Genomic DNA, 23,729 nt, shown 5'->3' on the forward strand with positions numbered 1-23,729 from the left:
GCAGATTTCTGCATGTAATATGGCTTGTGTCCCTCTTCTGGAAAAGAATATAAAGTTTTCTGAATTTATTGGGGTGATCACTTACTCATGCAGCTTGGTTTGAAATTACTTGAGTACTATGTATGACTAAACAGATGGTCCTTAGATCTACTTTATAGTTAAGCATTGATCAGACACCTTAAACTCGGGTATGATTATCTGATTAAATGATCACATAGAAGAAATACGCTGTCTTTAAATGTAGGTATCTGTACAAGAAGAGATAATAGGATAACGTAATAAAGTGGATAATATGCCAAGCAGCACTGAAGCAGTTAGATAAGCCTCATTTTACTTATGACAATTTTGAATAGCAACTGCTAGCAAATTAAAGACTACGGCTTTGTAAGCAGCTGAGCATTTTTATAATAGAACTGCAGAATTAGAAGAGACTTGAGAAATAATCTCACCCAATCTCAGGCACAATGTACAAACCTAGCAACTACAACTTCACTGATGGATACCTACCCAACCTCTACTTAAATGCCAAAATAATCCACTCTTTTGACAAACAATTCTTACACTCTGGAAGTTTTCACTAATGTTTAGCTGGAATCTGCTTCCTGGTGAACAAGCTTGCTCCATCTTTTATATACACTAACAATTCTTCATGTATTTAAAAGCAACAGTATCTTCCCTTAATCTCTTCTTCAAGCTAAATTTACCCAGTTTCATGAGGAACAGTTGAGAGATCTTCCCAACATTTTCTTGGTCTTTAAGTTTTGTCAGTAATCTTTGTAAAATGTGAAGTTCATGCAGGCAGGAATTCCTCCAAATATATATGGCAATAGCAAGGATTAAACCTGGGACGTGGGGCATGCAAACATGCTTTAACTTGGAGTTAGCACATTTTCTTAATGGTATGTTTTGTAGATGTTTGTTTCAAAATAATTATAAATCTCATGAGGTCTCAGATTAACTTTGCAGACTAAATATATTTTTAAAATGGGGGAGATTAAGGCAAAACAGTACTTGCACATATATTTAATTTCAAACTAACCACCAATTAACTTAATTTTAAAACATTATATGCCACTCTCTTTTTTATTCCTTTTTTTGGAAGACTCATCTTCTGATTAGGAAAACATGTAATTTTATTCCTATTTACTAAAGATAGGACTGTAATATATGGATTAATCTCCAATTAATTATATTGTAACTATCTGAATAATCTTTGACATTTTTTCTGAAATGGGCAACATGTTCAATTTCCTTTTTTCAATATCAACTTTCTTCTTTTCCTTTATAGTATCATGTTAAACCTGTTGATCTAGAACAAATAGACAAATGAAGATGTGTTTTGGGGTGGATGGAGAAAACAATCACTGATCTTCTATATCAGAGTTCAGGACATTATTGGTCATTTAAGTCAGCTATCAAATCTGGCCTAATCAAAGTAATTTGAATGCACTGTTGGTCCATTACAACAACAACAAAATGAGTTTTCTAAGTTGTTCTGAGGGATGGATCTATACTGTAGAATTAAACAAAATTGCAAAGCTATAAAGGAAAATTCTTCCATTATTTTGAGGGAAATGACAAAATGGTATCAACCTTTTTGAAGTGGGGAGCACTGTGTAAATGAAGACCAAAGCCTTCTCGGTTGCACCCATGTCCTCTGGAATGGCATCCCCCTGGAGTTATGTATCCTGGAAGACCCTTAAGACCTGGCTCTGTTCTTAGGCGTAGGGTTAGGGTGTCTGTGGAGCCCCTGTTGAGTCTATTTTCTGAATGTTGGGACTGCTGTTTTAGTCCAGGCAATCATGTTGTTTTAGTTTTGTTTTTTTAAACTCATGTATATATCATAAGCCACTCATTAGACTTTTGGAGTTGGTTGGTGGCCTTAAAAAATAAAATAATAAAATAAAATCATAATGTGCTTCGCATCGTTTTGTATTAGGTTTTGCAACTCTCTACAGTAGACACTGTTTTGTCCCTTTGTCATCCCTCCAGCCTGTATACAGGATATTCTAAAATAACAGGTGAAGAATCTGAGGGCCACCAGATTATGCTAGACTTACATGAAGCCCTAAGTACCTCCTTTAACCTTTATCCATTAATTCTTTCATCAGTTTCATACTACAGTAATTGCAAGCTTAATTTCCTTTTGGGCTTCCCTTTTAGAGTATTTACTGATTGTAAACAAAACAAGGCTCCAAGCGCTCTCCAGAGTGCTGATTGCTTTGGCAGTGCAATCAAATATCTTTGAAGCTTATCAGAGCACTTAATTGCCATGAATGGTGTAAAGAAAGTGGGCATTCCAAGTGGTGGCAGTAATCATTTTATTGAATTGTACATAAAGAAGCCTGCAATGTTTTTAACTATTGGGTAGCATTTTCTTAATTAGAAATGGTAGTTTATTTAACAGGATCACTATTAGGTTTTAAAGGGCTTTTGTGATACTTTATCCACCATGTGATGTGTCCAGTTTGATGCATGTGGTTGCAAATACTTGATATTTTCTGGATCTGGCCAAGTGCATGTATTAATCAACTATGATAGATCAGATATTGCTGCTTGAATTTTTATTACCACATAATATCCCGAACATACCTTCTTAAAAAGGCAGTTGTGAATTAAAGACATATGAATAACCCTGTTAGATCTAAGAACCTATACATAATTAGATCACAAGCATGAAGAGGAAAGCTATAATCTCCTTTTGCTCTCCAGCACTTGATGTACAAATGCCAACAGTTTTGGAAGCAGCAAATAGCTATCAATGCTAGAAGCCATTAATCATATACTTGTTCATGAATTCATTCAGTTTCCTTTTCAAATAGTCTAAATTGATAGTTATCACTGCATTTGATGGTGGCACATTCCAAGTTTATATATTATGTAAAGAAGTCGTACCTTTTATCAATTATTAATCTCTGACATTTTGTATACTTCTATTATAAAACCAAACATAGGTTCTCTTCCCCTAACAATAGTAGAAGTTGAATGCATCCATTAAAATTAAATGTGTACAGATTCAGTTTTAACAGGAAGGAAAGAAAGAAAAGGAAATACAAGATTTCCTCTTACTTATCTTTCTTCATGTTGAAAGTTGTACCCTTTATTTCTCAGTGTATACAGCATATTGTTCCAATTCAGAATTCTAAGTGACATACCCACATACAGTAGATTAAAAAAAAAAGTATACAAGGAAAAAGCACTAGCATCCTAATAATTTTGATCAATAATTAGCTCTATAATATCCTTTTTCAGATGTAGTACTCAAAACTAACCACAGTATTCTAGATAAGGGCTCACTGCACATTTATATAAGGGTATTATTTACACTGTTTTATTTTCAGTTCTGTTTCTAATGAGTCCAAGCACAGAATTTGCCATTTAACAGCAAATAGTTGGCTGGTTTAATCACTATGACTTAATGGCTAAAAGAAATGTGAAAAATTAAATCTTCATTTTTGTTCTCTCCACTCTCCCGTTTTCCCACAATACAGCCTATAAGGCAAATAAATGCCCAGATGTAGGATCAGAGGGGAGGAATGTGTACGATGTACTACTATTTAGGAGGGAGGGAATGTGTTACTGTATAGCAACGTGATACGAGCAAGGCTCTTCAGCTTTTACGGATATGCTTGTTCAATGTTAAGTTTATTTATCAAATTTATATAGCCGCGCATCTCACAAACACTGGGCGGCGTACAAGAAGTTACATGAATTTCTAGATCAAATAAAAACGGCAGACGGCATGACAAATTAAATCCTTGAGACTCATTATACATTTTGCTGAAGCCACCTTTTTCGATTTTGTAGACGTTTCAGGCTACAACCTCCTCATGTAACGGTAGGGAGTCTGAACGGCAAGACAACCCGAGAATCGAAAACATGGCTTGAATCTTGACTAAACTGGGTGGAATAAGTTCCAGCAGAGGTCTGGTAGTTAATACTTAACAGTTAATCCCTATTTGCATTTTATATTAATAATGTCAAAAGTTATTTTTTAAACGCTAGAATACGTTTTGCTACAGGAAAAAGATCACTACTGCACGGAGGAGGAGGGAGCAGGAAATGACAGCTATGAATAATGACAGGCACCAGCTGAGAAAATGGAAAGACTAGCAGGAAACCTACGGGGGGGGAGGGCGAGAGGGAAGGGGGCACTACCCCTGCGAGCGAGTCCACGTTGTACTTTCCCATTCTCGCTCTTCGCACGTCCACCACCTTTTTTGTGCTCGGAAGTTAAAAGCGCGGACCCTTTAAGAGCCTGCGCTTGCGCCCTGTCGGCTTTCCCCTTTTCTCCGCCAGCGCGGGGTGGGTGGGGGCGAAGGAAGCACGAACTCTCAAGAGGCAGCGAACGTGAAACGGAGGGGTGGGGGGAGATTTTGGCTCGCGTCACGTACCCTTTCCTCCCGCCGCGTCGCTGCTCGCGCGCGTTCGACGGGCGCGCACGAGATCGAAACGGCATGCACGCGTGCGCCGGCGCGCTCCCGCCCTTCGTGCGTGTGCGCGATTCAATCCCTCCAGCCGCTGTCGCGGGAACGCCGCCGCCGCCGCCAACCCGCCTCAGTCAGTCTCTCAGCCAGCCCTGAGAGGGAGAAAGGGAAGGCGAGGGAGCGGGCGGGATTATTATGGGCTGTGGGTGCTGCTGTTGCTGAGGCTGAGCAAAGATGGAGCTGTCTGCAGTGGGCGAGCGAGTCTTTGCGGCCGAATCCATCATCAAGCGGCGGATCCGAAAGGTGAGTTAAGGGCCGGCGGGGCTCGGCTTGGGGCCGCTGCCGTTGCCACCTCTCTAACCCGCTCCCCTTTCTTCTCCCTTCCCCTTTTCCGCTCTCCCGCCCTCCCTCCTTTCCGCCCACGTCTTTTGCAGGGACGCATCGAATACCTGGTGAAATGGAAAGGCTGGGCCATCAAGTGAGTTCTGCCTTCCAGCCTCTCTGCGCGAAGCCCCGTTCCCGCCTCCTGGGGCCTGGCCGGGCTGGCGGCGTGCCTCCCTCCTCTCCCGGAGCCCAGACCCACGGGGCCAGTGGGTGGGTGGCTTTCTCCCCCTCTCCCGCTCCCCTCCCCCCCTGCAAACTCCTCGGTGCACATGAATACGGCGCTCACGCTCTCCTTATTTGCACCCCTTCTGTCCAACTGAATCTCTGCAGGTACAGCACTTGGGAACCCGAGGAGAATATCCTGGATTCTCGCTTGATTGCAGCCTTTGAGCAAAAGTGAGTTCGATTCTTGAAAACCAGAGGAGGAATTGCTGTGGCTTTATTTCCTGTAGTCAGGAAGTTAAAATATTTATTTGAGAAGGACATTCTCTTTCTATTTTTTCATGTTTGGGCCTTTTTTTAAAAAAGTGTTTAATTTCTTTTCCCCGTCTCACTAAGGGAACGTGAGCGTGAGCTTTATGGACCTAAGAAGAGAGGACCTAAGCCTAAAACTTTTCTGCTAAAGGTAACTTCTGTTTTAATAACTTGATTGTGATTAAGGTTCTTCGGAGTTCTGTTATCTAATACCTAAATGTTAAAAAGTGAGATTGGAAAGGAATAGATAGAAATGAAATGTCATGTACTTTTGTCTGGTGCTCCTGATTTCTTTTCGGTCTTCTTCATTGTGGTTGAAGGCAGTCTCTTAACTGATAAATCTGAAGAACTATATACTTGTTGAATGATGTGGTCAGTGTGATGACAAAACAGAACTTTTTTTCATTAAATCATACACTTCAGCTGTTAACCAATGGCTATAAACTATCCTTTTAATTTCTCAGTTTTTTTTTAAAAAATGACTTTATTTTGCATGTGATAGTTACTGTTTGATTTCAAAAAAGCGAAGAAGTCAACCCTAATTATCATTGAAAAGGAGACCACCAGAAAATCCCAGATTTTTAAAAATCCCAGAAAGAGGCAGTGGTAAATAATTTCTGTGTTGTTACCAAGAAAACTACATGGACATAATATGCCGGTAGAGTCACTACTGTGAGATGAACAGCTTTATAAATCATTTAAATAAATAACCAATGGTTTGTTAAACCAGCATAAGTTAGAGTCTTTACTATCTGTTCGAACATTCACAAGTTGTCACACTGTTCTGTTCCTGTTACATTGAAAGAAAAGTTGTGTGAACCATTTTTTAAATAAAAAACAAGCAAATGTTTTATTACTCTTTTTCACAGGATTGTATGAAAGGTTAAGAGATTTAATTTCTTAAGACAAAAATTTAATGAAGTGAAATAGTCTGGGTATACATAGCAACTCTGCAAATTGTATTTATTCTGGAGTTTTTTATTGTAACCTGGACCAGACAGTCTATTTAGAGCTACTACAGTTAGTAGTATCCAAAAACTTCAAAAGCCGTCTATTTTCTGAGATTTTTTCAAAGGAAGTGGCAAAAATTTATGTGTATCTGTGTTTTAATTCCCTTTCAGTATTTTTAAGGGATTGAACGCTACTTGAGAAGCAGGGCAACTCTTTTGTTACATACTTTCAGCTCTGTTTTATTATAAAAAGGCTTATGTGAATTTGGGAAACTTGGATAAAATAAATCTTGGAAAATACGGGAGGTTTGCAAAGTTGGTATTTTTTTAGTTCAGAAAGAGATCTGTCATAGGCCAGACAAATTTTAAGTATCAAAAGTATATATTTGTATTTCCTCAGGACTAGAAAAATCCTGATTTACCTGAATAGCTAATATTGTGATGCCAGAGTCTAATAATTTGGAGGGAAAATTGAAATCCTTTTCTCAGTGAAGAATGTAATGAATTTTTTCCAGGATTTGCAATGATGCTTAGTCTGGGTTTTGTTTCATAAGTACTTAACAGATGTGGTAATTGATTTAACTTGAACATTAACTGGTTGCTTTTACAATCTTAATTGTATATGCTAATAATCTGTGGCCTTTCTAGTATGTATAGTATTAAGTAGAGAAGGTCAGTCTAAAAGATGAATGATTGCTGCTCAGTGTGATACAATGTTTTAGAACCAGAAATGGCATCTTTGCAAATCCTGGAAAAGTTGTTACATTGTTCAGTTTTGCAGGTGTCAATTCATTTGCAAGTGATTAGGCATCATAATAGAAGGTTGTATTTAATCTGTGTATGGGCTGCTTGCTAGTCATCCATGCATCAAAGAGTCTAAATATGTTTTTATTGAAATCAAAAAAGTTTCCAGATCTTATATTTGTAGCAAACTGCCTATATTCCTAATAATTTTGTATGAAGTAAATAAATTACATTTTAATGGTTAAATATTTTTACTTTAAATCCTGCTTCTTGTTTAATAGTGTCTTTATCCAGATCTGATAATGTTTTCAATGGGTATTGGTACATTAGTAGTATTTATTTATTTATATCCTGTCTCTCTTCTCTAGTGAGTAGTCAAGATCACTAATTTCTTTGAATGGTCTGCATGAAAACTGTAGTGATGTCAAGATATAATTTTAGCTAGCAATATATTCAGAGAAAATCCTTGTCCTTTGAACTGTTAATTTTGTAAGCCTTTTCTTTGTATCGTTTAAATTTGGGCAGACTAATTTACACTACATTACAGGGCTCAAATGTATGCATCAAAATTAACTATCTAGTGTCAGTGTTTAGTAAACATAGAACCATGACTCTTTGTGTTCCTTAACTATCCTAGTATACTAAATTATAATTTAAACCCATAGAGTGAAAAAGGAAATATATTTCATACAGTCCTGTTGGGATTTCCCTGCTTGTAGACATATCATGTTTAGGTTAGACTAAGCTTAGGCAAAACTGCCCTGTTAATTTGGGGTTTACAAATAAGCTATATCTGAAATCCAGAACTCATTCCTCACTTCATCTCTTTAGGCTTTGTGTTTAAAATTGTGTTTCCAACTCTAAGGAGCCTAGACTTCAGTACATAGAATATATTGTATTCCAGTCTAACTTCATGTTTCTCATTTTATCCCACCCACTGCAGGCTCGGGCCCAAGCAGAGGCCCTACACATTGGGGATGTACATTTTTCTGTCAAGCCCGGTTCTAGCACATCCTCACCAAAACTGCACTCCAGTGCTGCAGTGCACCGGCTCAAGAAGGACATCCGAAGATGCCACCGTATGTCCCGGCGTCCATTGCCCCGCCCAGATCCACAGAACAGTGGAGTGGGTGGGAGCACTGGCATACGCCCTCCTGTCTCTCCTTTCTCAGAGACTGTACGTATCATCAACCGCAAAGTGAAGCCTCGTGAGCCCAAGCGTAGTCGTATTATTCTCAATCTGAAAGTCATTGATAAAAGTAGCAAAGCAGCAAGTGGGGGAGGAAGCTTGGCACGTCCTAAGATCCCTTCCCGAAATCGTGTAATTGGTAAGAGCAAGAAGTTTAGTGAGAGCATGCTTCGTAATCAGATCCGCCACATGAAATTTGGAAGCTTCCCTCTGTATAACAAGCCATCTGTCCCAGCCCCATCATTAGAGGGGAAGACAGAGGCAGGAGGTTCTCAAGGTGCTTCATGTGGACTCATGGGCTCTTCTGCCTATGATGCCCGCAGTTCCAGCTCCTCTGACTGCCCCTCACCAGCTCCACACTCCTCATCTGATCCAGATGATTCCCCACCAAAGCTGCTTCCTGAGATTCTAAATCCTGCCATTCCTGACTGGCGCGAATCTGAGGTCCTCGATCTGTCAATTCCACCTGAATCAGCAGTGACCAGTAAGCAGTCTCCTTCCAGAGGGAGTGGAGTAGGTCAGATCCCATCATCTCCATTGTCTTCTGACCCAGAGCAGGAGGCTGGTGATTGGCGACCTGAAATGTCTCCATGTTCTAATGTGGTGGTTACTGATGTCACCAGCAATCTATTAACGGTCACAATCAAGGAATTCTGCAATGCTGAAGATTTTGAAAAAGTGGCAGCAGCTGGAGGTGGTGGAGGAGGAGGCAGTAAATGAAGGGGTGCGTTCCTCTTTCACAAAAATTGGGGAAGGGGGATGGGACAGGGAGGCTGTACTGCAGGACCATGCATGGTATGAATGCTTGCTTTCTTCTCTTTTCTCCTTCTCATCTTTCTCTTTTTGCTTGGAAATTAAGTTGATAGAGGAATGGAAATAGATGTGTTTGAAATTCTCCAATGTCACACTGCTAGGAGTCATGCTGGGAAATAAATTTTCCTTTTGTGTGTATGTGGAGATCTTCAAAGATTACATCTTACTGAGTGGAGCCTGATAAATAACTTGGGAGAATGGTGGGCATATTAAGTGAAGAGTGTATTTTCCCCTCATGTTCAGAGAAAAAAGAAATTAAGCCTTTGGCCAAACTCAAAGGTAGAGAGTGCATATTTCATGAATTGCCACTTTATTCCTGTCACCTTTCTTGTATATCTCTGATTTGACTAAGATCATTTGGATTGACAATATCCTAGAAAAATGTCACTATAGTTAGGGGGAACTGCTACAAAACTTCATAGGGATTGGGTGTGCCCTAATCCTGCAGTGCACTTCTGAATACTGTTCCATTGTGCACATATTAGAGGTGCAAGTATGGTAATTCTGTAGCACTTTTAAACAGCTTAGGCCCACTTTCCCCCTTTCATCAGCTTTGAACCATATCTCTGTTAGTCCTGACTGCAGTTCATGTTGTATTTTTTTTTTACTGTTGTTAAGCTAGAGCTGCTTCAGCCTTATGAAGCTATTAATCTTACCTTGCATCATCTGTTTTGCTTCTTTACATATGAGATGCAATGGGGCCTAATTCTCTCTCAGAAAAGTGCAGTGAGATGAGGCCCACTATTCTTATTTACATTGGTAGATTTAGTTATATCTTAGTAGGGTAGGAAAAAGGTGTTTGCTTGTGGTTTTTCTTCTTTCTACTTCTCTCCTTCAAAGAGATGGAAGAACATTCATATCTGCAGTTCTCAAGATTTCAAGTTGCCTGTATAGTTGCCAACCAAAGGTGCTAAGAACCTATTGCAAACATTTATTATGTGTCTTTTGGATCTTGGTATGTTTGTTTGTTTGTTGGGAGACAGTACGTATGCTTAGTGTATGCTTGCCTCTCCCTCCCATCCACCTGCCTGCAATACCTTCCTTTCATTAATTCATTCTAACTGAAACCTAAGTACTCTGTCTTGAAAGCAAATAATGTGGTTGCTTTTGCTATATTGCCTCCACCTCCACCACCTATCAATGTTAATAACTATGACTCCATATATTGATGTCTAAAATTCACTGCAGTAGTAAATCATTTTTTTCAAATTTTTACTTCACAGTTCTTTTGTCATATGTTCCAGCTTTGTTACAAACTTCTCCTCCCCTGTACTAAGCCTCTGATTTGTTACTAATAGCACACGTGGATATGTATGTAGTGTTGTCTGGCATACTATTTATACATTGTTACACTATGGTGGGAAGGATGTGTTTGAGGTAATTCTTAAGGGCTCAACTGCATGCTATGCTGTCACTGAAATAACTTAATGGTTCTTAATGGCATCTCTCTTTTCTATATTCCAGTCTGAAAAATTACCTTTTAAGATTCTGCTTAGTTTGTATTTTGTTTCATTTTGTTTTGTTTTTTAGAGTTTATTAGCAATGTATGTGAAGCCTGGTGCTGCAAATACTGTGGCATTTACTCCTTGATTGCTAAGGTTTTAAAAAGCAGTGTTTTAATCTTAGTGTCTCCATTAGAAAGGATTTCTTCACATCTTTCCTTCCGCTGTGTTTTCTTTTTAACATTCCTCTCTTTTCTTCATGGACTTTGCAGAATTCCACTTGTTTATATTCCTGCTTAAGAAGAAGTCAGGACTTTGTCAGAGACAGGACTGAGAGCTGATGTGTATTAGAATCCTAAATATCAGTGTCTGTACATAGATGCCTACCAAAAGCAAAATTTATGATGTTAAGCATTGTGTTGTTAGTTACAGTTTGAGTGCAGTCAGTATCGAAGAGATATTCAAGATTTGCTATTATCCAGTCATGCATTCTCTTTTGTGTCTTTTTTTTTTTTTAATGAGTGAAATTTACAATATGCGCAGGGTTATTACCTCCATGCTCCTCCCACTGATGTATAACTCCAAGGCTTTCTGTAATTCCACAGATGCATGCTTTGGAATTAGCTGTTTGTAATTTTTTGTGAAATCAGTAAGACAGGCTATATCATTGCATTGCCTCAGAAGAATAAGAGGCATTATCAGAGTTTATTTTAATGGATTCAAAGGTGGGTGGGCTGGGTTGGGTTGAGGATAGAGATATATAATAGGGAGAGAGCAGGGAGACTTGTATTAAAGAAAAGACTTTAAGAGAAAAAATAGAATTATTTTATGAAACTTCAAAAGGATATATTATAAAGGTGAATGAATACTAGTCAATCATGTTCTACAATTGTTTGGTATATTTTTGTGGTATTTTGTTTTGTCCACTGTTTGAAACAAATTAGATCATGATTGTAAAAAGGAATTTCAGTAGGAAACTCTTCACGTATTTTAGCATATGTTCTCTTGGTTGATTTCCTCTTGTTCCCTGGAGTCTCTTGTCACTTTAGTTTCTGTAAGTTTCCGTAGAATAAAGTTTTTACCTTTCTTAGAGGTATTATGAAAATGTAGCCCTTTAGAAATTGCTGATTTTAATGTAAAGCTCCTCCAAGTGCATCAAACAGAGCACAAGTTTTATTTGATTTTATTCCATCCAAAAAGAGACCAAGTACTAGAAACAGTGGAGTGTGGTGCATGGAAAAAGGGAAAGGAGGAGATGAAATAATCTCTCTTTTCTCTTTTATGACCATTTTAACATGAAGATATTGGGCATACTTTTTATGCGCTAAACACTTGCTCAGGAGGTATATCTACTTAAAACTAACATGTATGTGTTTACTGTGTCTTAAGACATAAAGTTTCCTCAGCACACCTTTGTTCTTTAGTGTGATACATGCGAAACAAATAATAAGAATTTCTTTCCTCATAACGTGTAAAGCATTCAAGAGAGAGGTTCCATTTGCTGAGTCAAAGGCTGAGACCTCTATAACTTATCACAAGCACCTGCTGCTTGAGTAGCAATTCCTCCATTGCTATAATTGCCACTGTAGCAAGTGTTTAAAAAATGGAAGCAGTAAATTAGGGGTGTAAAAATTGTGTTCCAAAAGCTGCATGTGACTGTCAACATCTCTTTTTCTGGGCCTTTTTCTTCATTTTAAGTGTTTTAAGGGACAAAATGATTGCTTTAAAACTCAACATACTAATACAGCACCTACTTTATTCCTGAACCCCTCCTCCCAAAAGGGACCTGGCCCCTCCCATTTCTGGATTGCTGTGTGTCACATGATAGCTCTTGAGTTAGTGGAAGTTGTGCACTCCATCACTCTGATTATTGGTCTTCAAATCCATTTGGAGGTAGCAACATTTGCGATTGGTAGATGTGGCTGGCTTTGCCTAGCTTGTGCTGATTACTTGAGACTTACCTGAAAATACCTAAAGAAGTGGCATTTGAGTAAAAAATTTTTGGCGGGTTGCTATTGAGCCAGTCTGGTAGAACAGAATCTGGTGCTGTGCTAATTGTTGGTTGCATTGCTATTATCTCTTCTATCTCATTACAACCAGCAAACTATTTTAAGATGCACTGGGCTAAGGTTGTGAACTAGAGTAACTAGTCCACAGAATTGTAAGGTATTTGAGCCAATTGGATGCAAAAACATATCTGCTGTTCAGACTGTAACTAGCCTCCTGGCAGCTTCTAACTAGCCTTGGGGGTTCTGTACTGTCAGCATTGTACCAACCTAGTTGCTTGCTCGCTCCCAGGGGCTTGAACATTTCTTCACATCAGAAAGAATCCTCTCCCTTGAGGGCAGGGGGAGACCAGTTGCGTGTAATACTGGAATGCAAGATTGTTCTTGCCTTAGATTGTTATTCCCTTTTTAATTTGGCACATGCTCTCTAAAAGCAAATTGTGTTGATCTTTTCTGTTAAAGGAAACCTTGTTCCATGATGCAGTCAAACCACTAGAGGGTAATGTAGAGCTATTGTTGTGTTTTAATGATTTGAGCTTTGTTTGTTACCTTGAATCTTAATTAATTTCTCCTCATATGACAGAGGATAAAAGACCTTCTATACATACACTCTGTGCAAAGATGCCATGTGAGTTGCATGTGTGGGTTTTCTTTGTGTCTGTGCCATGCTTGTGGCCCTTTTTGTTATTAGAGAGGAGAGTTTGATGGGGTGGGGGGTGAGAAAGAAGACTAGTTTTGCAAATAAAAGAAAAAAAGAAAAAAGGAAATGTTTTTTTAAAAAGAGACAAGATTTTTACAGACAGAGGAGGATAGAGATTTAAAAATATTAAATGCAGTAATTGCACAAATGTAGTGATATTAGCTGGTCCTTAAAGAAAAGAGTATTTTTTAGAATTGTGAGTGATAGAGAGGATGGCATTCAGATAATTTAAATTGGGAAGGAAGAGCAAAGAATGTGAGAAGAGAAGCAGCTTCTAACCTGAGGAAGCAAACCCTTATCTTAGAAAAAAAAATTCTTCCCTCTGTTACTCTTAACTTGATGGAGTGGGGAGAATGCTTCCTTCCATAGTTACGAAGCCAGAGTTCAGCCTTGTTCTGTTTGTCAGGCAGGACTATGTGGCATTTTATTATTAACTTGTTCATGCAAGTTATCAGTTATACTTCATGATGACCTACTGAATTGAATGGGACATGTTGCTGCTTTGTGGTTTTCAGTAAGATCTAGGATCTCTGACAAGCAAGAAGTATGTGTGTTTGATAGCTGTGAAGGAAGCGTACCCTTACAAGCTGGCAAAATTTTCAGTGATAAGTCAGTTCATTGATATTGAGGTTGGTATACCAGAAATTCTTTTTCTAACCAAATTCACTTTACATCTTTCATATTCATATAACCTAGATTTTTTCAAGTGTGTAGTAGCTTTCCTAAGTTAAGAGATATGATCAGGGCCTTCTTGAAGTAGGCAAACACTAAACCAACTTTCCCTACATGGGCACAGTCCAAATCTGTTAAGATTGCAACTCCCAAAATTCCCAGTCAGTTAGTAGTTACAGTGGGTAAGAATTTTGGAGAGCCACAACATGGGGAAAGCTGCACTAAACTAACCCTAATGGCTTGGGCCACAGTGATTATTTTCATCCTAAGGAAAGAGATGAAAAAAGCACGTGTAGCCTTGCAAATCAAATAATCTATTCAATGTCTGGAGGAAGATACATAATGAAAGGGCAAGATGATCTAATTCACAATTACCCAAGGTGGTAATTGTGTATATATTATCCATAAAAATCACCTATGAGGTACTGATTGTAGAAGCTGAGTGTGAGCAAGTGCTAGGAAAGAATTCACACAACCCCATGGCAGTGTTACAGTAATGCCTATATTCAATCTCCTATTACAATTCTTGTAATTAAGTGTGTTGAATACCATGTTAATCACATGACAGATACAGATCAGAGCATTGATCTGGAAATTGTAGGGCATACATTGGAAAAGAATGGGGAAGGATAGCTGTTCTTATTGAAACATGATTGTGTTCTACTATTCTATGGGTAGTGCTATAGGGTTTATTCTCATAATTTGCATGTTTATTTCTTGCATGAAAATTTGCATTTTTGTTTTGGCTCTTAATTGTTCATTTCTCATAACCTGCAACAAGGGTTAATGGAACATTGGCATCTATTTAAGAAAAATATATATATTAGATGCATTCCCAAGGAAACAAAATACTGTTCCCTAATGTGTCCAGATTAGTGCCTGTATTTTACAGATAAATATTTTTCATCTGTTCACTCTATGAGAAGCTTTCTCACCTATTTTTTTACCAGTTTAACTATGATATCCTTGCTCAGTTAGATTGCTATTTCACTCCATGCTAATCAGACTTCTTATACTCTCTGGATATGTAAAACTACACTCTTAACACTGAGAAAGCTTGTAATTCAACATGTTTGGAGAGCATGACACCAGGGAAGGGAATGCTGGTGTATACTGTATTATGCAATGGCTTCTACAACTATGCAGCACACAGAACTTTCTGCATCTCCTTAAAGCAGCTGTATTCTTTCCCAGTATCATGTGGCATCTGCTGAGGGCAATTTCTTGATCCTGGGAAAAGACACAGCCACTGTATGACGTTACAGATTCATACTCCTGAGTGCTCCCAGATGCCTTCCAGAGATAAATCCAAAACACTGCACAGCCTTAATAGGCTGTTGGTTGGCCTGATACATGAAGTGGGCAGTGAAAAATAAAAGTATAGCAACAATAAGCTACTTTTCAGGTTCTGTTGAGCCTTCTCAAGAGGATAATTTCCTTTGTTGCTCAATAACTCAGTCCTGCCCATTTGAAGATTTCCACTCTGTGTATATTATTGTGATTGGTTATTTTTTAATTGATTTTTAAAATTTTGTTAGCCTCCCAGAGTTGCTGCTTGTGAGATGGGTGGCCATATAACTTGACTGAAATAAATACAGAATAATATTATCTATATTTTAATTTCTGTTTAAAAAGTGGGGAGTACTATCTGAGCTGACTGTTCAGTGTAAGAAGGATTCATGTTTCTCTTTTTCTATTGAGAAATTTGATTCCTTTGCTACGTTCCTTGCTGTCCATCTTCTATATAGCCTAGATTTGGGTAATCGATATGGAGGGGAAAACAAGATAGTGAAGAAAATTCACATATTGCCCCTGTTGGGGAATTGTTAAGTTTGTGAAGCAAATTGGAAAATGTTGGAATCCAACAGCTGTAGGATTCCTGTTGGGTCTTGGGTAAAGTAATGTAACAGATTTGGAATGTATTTCTAGCTGGTCAGAGTTCCACTACAAGAGCCATCATGTCTCTAGTCTCACTTCTTGCTTCTTGCCTCAAGGCCTTGCACTGTTTTGCCTGGTGCATTCATGCTCCAGTGTTGCTTGCTTTGCTGCTGTTTTGACTGTCTGCTAATGGTGCAAAGCTGGGATCTTTTCAATATAAGTATATGTACTATGTATATATAAATAAATAATCCACTTAATCCTCCACCGTGCTTTGTGTTAACAAAGACAGCTTGGGCCAGTAGTATGACCATAATATTGAGAACTAGGAATACCTAGTTGTGGTCTGAAAGAATGCTGTGATTTGTAAGCTGTTTAGTTTTCTTTTTGAGATCTCCTTTTTCGCTAGCTAAAATTGGTTTGACAAGGAAGAGGAGGAGCTTGCTGTAATGAAAGCTGTTCTCAGTGCTTACAAACACCTCTGAATATTTATACTTCCTTTTAATATTCCCCTAATTAAATATTAGCTTTCAGTTAACTCAGATATTGAGAATCCTTACAAATGAAGATTGGGATTGGAAAGTTCTCCTTTCCCACATGGCTTTTTTTTTTTTTCTTTTCAGCTTGATACAACAGCTACTCAGACCTATGCATGATCTGTTTTTATTGACATAAAGATTATTTATCAATGTTACTTCTGAATGGTTAAATGACCTGAAAAACATGGAGCTGCCTTACATTGTATTAGCTCTTTGGTCAGTCTGGCTGAGTACTGACTATATTTATAGGCACAATCTTTCAGAGCTTTCCTAGCCCTTTTCAATGGGTGAATGCTTGGGACTGAGCCCAAGCCCCCATTACATGCAAAATAGGTTGTTGTTAAGCTATGTGTTTTCCCAATATAATGTTTATGTCCCTTTGTTAATACCAAGTTCTCATAAATATTTTTTTTTATTTCTCTATACTTTATCAAAGGAGCTTCTAAAACTGAAAGGTGGATGAAGTTATCTTGCATCTATGCATCTATACTTGACATTAACATAGAATCAGAACCTTCTCCATGCTTGGAATTTTACAATTGGCCATGATACAGTATCTAAAAATTGGATTATTTATATTTCCTTTTTAAATGATTGTTAACTATAAGCAAAGCTTGATGGAAAAAAGTCAAAATCAGCAGAATTCCTACTAGTGATAGCATATTTTCAGTGTCCTGTATTATTTTTAAGGATGGTGCACAATGTTTCAAATTCAAAATATTTTAAGTATAAAACAGTTGTTCTAACCATTCCAGAGGTATTTTGAAATCAGTATGGGCTCTTTAATGCTCAAAATTTATTCTTTGAATTTGAAGCAGTTGTTTTGAGCTCAAAATAATTCTGGAATGGTTCAGGCAGTCCACTCTAAACTTGAAAAAACTCTTGTGAACTTGAAACTGAGTGTTTCAAGCCCCTGTTTTATTATAAATATTGCAGTTGTTCTTAATTTGCATAACTTAGACATCCTGCAAACTCTGGATTACTTTTTTGTGGAATTTTAGTTGCATACATACCTATAAGTATTCTATGTATGCATATGTACACATGTGCGCACATAATATCCTTGAAAATGCCTAAGACTTAATCATTAAGAGAAAATAATAGCTGAACAAAACCAGTGTAATCTCACAGTTATTTTATATTAGGAAAATGTAATAGTTATGGCATTAAGAAAACTTCAGTCCTCCAGAGGTTGCACAGTTGTAACTTACAGTATCTTCATTATCAGTCCTGCAGAGAGTTGTAGTTCAGCAACACTTGGAGAGCCATTTGCTCTGCTCTTTGTGACAGCAATTGTTCATTTAAATACAAAAATTCTACATGCTCAGGTAAATCCTTTTGGCTTCCTAAGTTCCTTAGGGTCTACCTAGTTGCATTCCTTATTCTTCAGTAGGATGGATGAGAATTTCTTTTTTCTGTACTTGAATTTCTTTCTTCTATGTATCACAGTTAAAATGTTGACAAGGAAGAAACATGCCCAGGATATGTCTGGATCCCAAATCTCATAATTTCCTAAAGAGTGGCCCTTATCTAGTGCTAGCCCGATAAGGGCTACAGAGAACATCTGAACAGGCATCACATTCTTTGCTTGTGAAGGTGGGAGACAGCTGCAATGCAGTTTTACTTACTTACCTGAAAGAGTGTATTCTAGGAGAAAGAGACCATATCTAGTATTATATGAATAGGCAGGGCAGAGAAGTAGGAGAAAACCAATTTTTTAAAAGGAATTTTATCTTTGCAATGGACAGTAAAATATTATTTAGAGGTGAAGCTGCTTTGGAGATTATTGTAAATGTTTCCTTTGATTGGATTCATTCAGATCTTTATTGCAACATGTAAAACCTGGTTCCTGGTTTATATAGCACTTAAAAATATTGTAAGCACATAATTTAAACACTGCATTATCATATTGGCAACCTTTTTGTGCCATTTTAAAGGACTCCCATTTGTCTGAGAGTGCTCCTTCACCCCCCAATGATTGATTGAATCTGTCAGAGAACTAACCATTCCTAGTTACAAGAATGACTTCTAGGAATTGACTCACATCATTAAAGAGCATAGAAGGGAATATTTATTATTGAGAAGACAAGAGAGGGCCTGTTGAGATTCTTGAATCTTGCAGCATTTGGAAATATAGTAATCAGTTTTGTTATATTTTGTGGCACTTGAACAAATAGGGAAATTCTCCATGTTTCATATATGTTAATGTCAGGGAAGCACTCCCCAGTTCTGCTGCATTAGCACTATTTTAACAAGCCAGGTAAATATTACAGTTATGTATCTGTCCTTGGCAGGCTGCAGTTAGTAGAGGTAGATAGTCTTCTGGTGTTTATAGGACCTTATCAGCAATAAGGCAGATACTCTTTATAATCTGGTGACAAATAAGCTTTTAGGGCTGTGCATCATTTTGGATCAGTTCCAAAAAGGCACTTTGGAGCATGTAAGGGCAGGAATGTAGCACCTGTCTGCAGTTCTTTAAAGCAACCACATCTCGATTGTGAACAGGTGCTTTAAAGAATTGCAGAGAGAAGCTACGTTTTCACTCTCATGTTCTCCAAAATACCTTTTAGAAAATGAATCTGAAATGTTGCAAGCCCTAATAATTTTAAATCCAAGAGTTTATAGGACCTGAAATGCAAAAAAATGAGAAGAGACAAATGCAGGTATAAAATGATGGCAAGATATGTAAATATTTTCAAGGGGACAACTGAGTATATCAGATTTGCTTCATAGTACTACCACATGGAGATTAATATAGCTAACAGTAGCTCTAGTGAAGTTCCTGATGCTTTATTCCTCCTAAATTCTAGAATTTTATATCCAAACCACTTGAAATATATATCACAATATGGTTGTCCTATTGGTTCTCTTCAATAAAAATCTCTTATATTCACATGAACAATTACAGGGAGGTATAGAATTGGTGCTTATTCCTTTTTTGCATACATTGTTAGGCTTACCAAGGCCAGGTCTCAATCTTGCCAAAACTGATGCTGGTGTATGGTGGAATCTCATAGAGAATTAATGAATTTGTGGCCCTTGATAACACGTAAGAGTTTTGTAATGTGTTTGGAGTATTCACTTGGGCCTTACAAATGTTTAGATATTTGCGTGCATCTGTATAAGCTTGGGCATTTAGTTTTTTCAAAGTTGAGGCCTTATGTTGAAGAGTGAGCTAAAGTTTAAATTTATTAAGTTCTTACCTCTTGGCATACAAATAGACTTTAAAAACAAGAGCTATATATCTGGTAACTATTTTGTATTATGAGAAGAATGCATTTAATGAAACAGTTGTACACAAATTAAATGTTATCTAATATTATTTTGTCTTATTATTTTTTAAATATAGTGTTTGCATTTGCTTGGTTGCTTTTTAAAATCCAGTGTTCATCTGGCTAAACTGTCTAGAGTGGATGGCTGGGAAACATTATACAGTGGGTGATTGAATCACCCGTTGTCATTTTTATCAGAGAAGGGGGTTGCTTCGAGTTTGTGGTGGGGGGAAGTTATGCTAATTATTCTTGTATCCTTGTACATTTTGTTCTTTCTGTTGCTCTTGAGTATTGTATCAATGCCAGAAATGGGGAATTAAGAGGAACCCCAATAAATTGTTACATTCCAAGCTTTCTGCCTCGATTTTATGTTCAGCCATATTGGATTGCCACACTAATGACAGATTTGATCTCACTGATTTCACTGATTATCATTGTAGCAAAATCTGTCTGTGCCACAGCCAACACCTTTTATGTGTTATACTTCAATATGCATACAGTTATTTTGCCTACAACCACCTCATTCAAACTAGTGGCAATTCTTTCTTTCTTTTCCACCTCTTCATCTTTTGAAGCAATAATTGGTTTTCATTTGGCTTACAGTCTTCTTGTTTTCAGAACACTTTCAGAATTATCCACTATCTTTTTTAATCAGTTTGATTTGGATGGATTCTAAAATTCTAAATTTAACAGTATTGAAGAACTGTGATGTTTGAACTGAGGATTTCCTTCCTGTACCGATTATTACATGTCATAAGCATACAGATGTCTATAGAGAAGGGCAAGTTCCTCTCAAGTTCTGCTTGTTTCCCTTCAAAGGTTTATTCTCCTGAATGCCCTATTAAATTGTAAATGGAAATCCATTTCCTGTTTTTATTAAATGGATCTGAATTAAAGTCTCTGTCAAGCTGGTAATTATTTATTATGATAATTTATCCCACCTTCCCCAGAAGACAAGTCAACTTCATTTTTAAAAATTAGTGTTAATTTCTCTGAATACATTTTTAGTGGGAATTTCCATTTTACTTCCCATACTATGTTGCATTGGGGGTGTTTTTGCATCAAAACTAATAAGAATTTTAAAAAGAAAAACTATATACTTAGTTAGAAAATAGTATAGTATTGGAATTTATTTGAAAAAAGGAAAAACACATAGAAACATATCTCATGTACAAAGTAACTACAAAAGAAAAAACCAAATTGCTGCTAAAAAATCCTTTTCCTTCTCCTTTTGTCAGAAAAAGATGAATTCAGTCACATGTAGATCACATATAGCAATCTATTGCTTCAAATCAGGTGTAGATTTGTCCTTCCAATATTAAGGCAACTCTTCGGTGGTACATAAAAGCAACATTCAGTTTCATAATTCCAGTGTTCACAAAAATAGTTAATGTGAATTTCATAAAGTTCCATCAGTTTCTTGTAAAAGTGGATTACCATTTTAGGAGACTCAAATGATTTCTCCAAAGCCAATAGCAGCTATGGAACTTACAAGTAGCAACAGCATCAGGATTAAAATGGGCCTAATAAAGGTTAAGCTGAGTAAAGTTATGAAAAGCACTCTTAGGTAAATCATACATTACAATTAATTGGTATAAATTCACAGTGTTCTGAAAATCAAATTTACCTTTTAAAAAACCCATATTTGCCAGCTATTTTTAAAGTATATACTGTAAGCTTTCCAGGGGTAAAATGACCTGCAACCCAGTGTTTTCCATATGTATGTTGCAACATTAAGTGCAGGCATTAAAACAGATGGCAGGACAAACAAGGAAGTCAGTATTTGCCAAGATATTCATGGAGTCAATAATTTTCAAATTGACCATACAGAGGGATTGAATTCTGAAATTCTTCAAACCAGTAATTGAAGCTAAAACAGAAGCCAAGCAATAAAGCTGAACATGGAGAAAATTAAATCTGCCTTCCCCAACAGGTAACTTGTTTATACAATGAAAACCTTGCCAGAGAAAGTTAATATCCTAAATTCACTCAGTTAAATTCTGCACATTTATCTTAGCCCCAATACTGAAAAGAATGCTTGGATCAACCCTCTATACCTTCTTCCATTTACGCAAAAATCAAAGGTAAGTTCAGATTTACCAGTTGAGAGGATTTCCTTGAAATCTTTATTCCTGGTTAAGGAAAAAAGTCAAAATTCAAATTATATCTCAATTTCTTATACAAATCAAAATTATTGCTGAGACCCAGTGGTATCAAGTCTGATTTGCTCCAATTTATAGACTAACTAGACAAGGTAAAACATATTAGCAAAATGAGGCGAGGAACAGAAGTTTCTGTAAAATCATTTGAATATTAGCAGAAGCTTACACATACTCTGTGGAAAGATGAACTGTCCTGAAACAGAAAAATGTTATGTGTGGCTGTCAAGGTCAATTTTTTCCCCCCATGCAGTGATCTGACTGTCAGCTACCCAGCTTAGGCACTTGCAGAAAGAGAGGTGGAGTTGGGGGTGGAGTTGTGTTTAAAACCTGACATGTAGGTTTCCAAAGGAAGAACTGCTGTATAAAAGAAAGCACAGTAGGTAGTCAGAAGGAGGGGAGTTTTCTTCTAGGTCTGGCAGGAGGTGCTGCTGAAGTGAGAGGCAATGGACAAGGCATGGAACAGAACAGGCAGAGAAGGCTGGGAGGGCCAGAAACCAGGCAATCCATGGCCAGGGAGAAGGACCAGGAAGGTGTCTGAGGCAGCTGATGCCAAAGAAGAACCTGCAGAAAAGAGCCAGCAAAAAGAGAGCACCGCCCAGGACTCTAGGTGGTGGTACAGCAAATTCCACATGGTTCAGGTGCTGTCCTGCTACCAAAACCTGAAGTCTTAGTAGCAACTACTACCAGGATGTAACTGCTGGCAGAGGTACAGGGGGCTGAAGAAAGTTAAAGGGGAGAATAGTCCAGAGGTAGATACAACTATATAGGTAGTATTCAGATAAATAAAGGTTAAGGAAAATGTAGACATAAGTGAATAAGAGCAGGAACAGTAGGATCATCAATTGAAAAACAGAAAGAAGGGAATGAGAAATAAGTGATAGGCGATAGAGACAGAATGACAGCATAAAGTAAGAATACTGTATAGGAATAGGGTACAGATTAGATGATCATGGTGAAGATAGATAAGAGCAGAGGATGAGGAATAATTGCAAGTAAGAGATTTGATAGAAAGCAAACATTGTTTCATATACCTCACATTCGCAATAAAGTCATTTCCCAACAGGGTAGCCTGGGTCCTGCCTGAGTCTTCACTCTTCTAGAACCCAGGACACTGAGCGAGTATTAATTACATACATCTTCTTGAAAGAAATCCCTTCCTCTCTTGTTTGGTGCATTTTAAATGATGCTGTTCCACAGCACATGTCACCAAAACTACTTGCTATTGCAACTTCCTTTCTAAAGTAACTGGGACAAAAATGGAAGTGGGAAATGTTAGAGTTCAGCATATGCAGTAAATAAGCAAAAACAACAATCTCGAGAATCTTTAGCATTATGGCAGCAGTTCCAACAGTTCTTTCCCTGTCCTCTTCCTGGCATTTTGTAAAGCTGCTACAACATTTTTTTATCATGCTTTTAACCCAAATTGAAGGGTTTGGGTGGCCATCTGGAGTATTTTTATTCACTGTGGGGTTTTTTTTTAAATTCTCTATAGTTATTCTGTTGTATATGTCCAAGAGTCTATGGATTTGGGGAGCTTACAAAGACTTTGAAATAAAATATATAGATAAATAATATAAGGCTAAGCATGTATTTTCCCACTGATACCAGACGATGTTGCTTAGCTATGGCTAGTATCCCTGAACATCTATGTTCCTGAGAGATGTCTTATGGGTGATACTCAGAATAAATGCTTCCATCCATTTCAGAGGATAACTAGATGGTAACTGGTGACACATAGTATAAGTATCTGGTACACCTACTGTAATAGGAAATGACGTTTATTTCTCATAAGCTGATTGTCATGCCAATGGCTTTGTACAGCTTGAGTAATTCAGGATGTATTGAATATCACAGGGAGGATAGGTTAGCAGCAGCCAGTTCTCAGTGAATTAAATATAGCCTGAAAATGTGTTTGAATAGGAATACCATCTGTTCCAGTATGAATCATAATGCCTTTCCCTGTATCCTGAAAAGTATCAGAAAGTGACTAGAAAATTCACCTTAAGAACCCCAAAGTGCCAGAACCCAACATGTGCTTCCACCTTGGAAATAATTTAAAATGGATTTGTACTCCCAT

At 37.6% G+C, this 23,729-nt stretch overlaps 1 protein-coding gene across 2 annotated transcripts; it reads left to right on the plus strand.

Moving 5' to 3' along the window:
• Positions 1–4,249: 4,249 nt before the first annotated feature.
• CBX6 (chromobox 6) lies at positions 4,250–19,840 on the plus strand. Of its 2 annotated transcripts, none has more exons than XM_088141029.1 (5): positions 4,250–4,730; positions 4,862–4,905; positions 5,142–5,207; positions 5,370–5,436; positions 7,977–19,840. In XM_088141029.1, exons 1-5 carry the CDS (start codon positions 4,662–4,664, stop codon positions 8,886–8,888), a joined length of 1,158 nt encoding a protein of 385 aa, XP_087997155.1. In that variant the 5' UTR covers positions 4,250–4,661; the 3' UTR covers positions 8,889–19,840. The 2 variants fall into 2 exon arrangements, with proteins under 2 accessions (XP_087997155.1, XP_007429698.1); XM_007429636.3 differs by having other exon boundaries at positions 4,254–4,730; positions 7,923–19,840.
• The last annotated feature ends 3,889 nt before the right edge of the window (positions 19,841–23,729 follow it).

Source organism: Python bivittatus, unplaced genomic scaffold (assembly GCF_059951505.1).
Source record: "Python bivittatus isolate LINGU-HERP-01145 unplaced genomic scaffold, Pbiv_v1 ctg000330_np1212, whole genome shotgun sequence".
NCBI lineage: Eukaryota > Metazoa > Chordata > Lepidosauria > Squamata > Pythonidae > Python > Python bivittatus.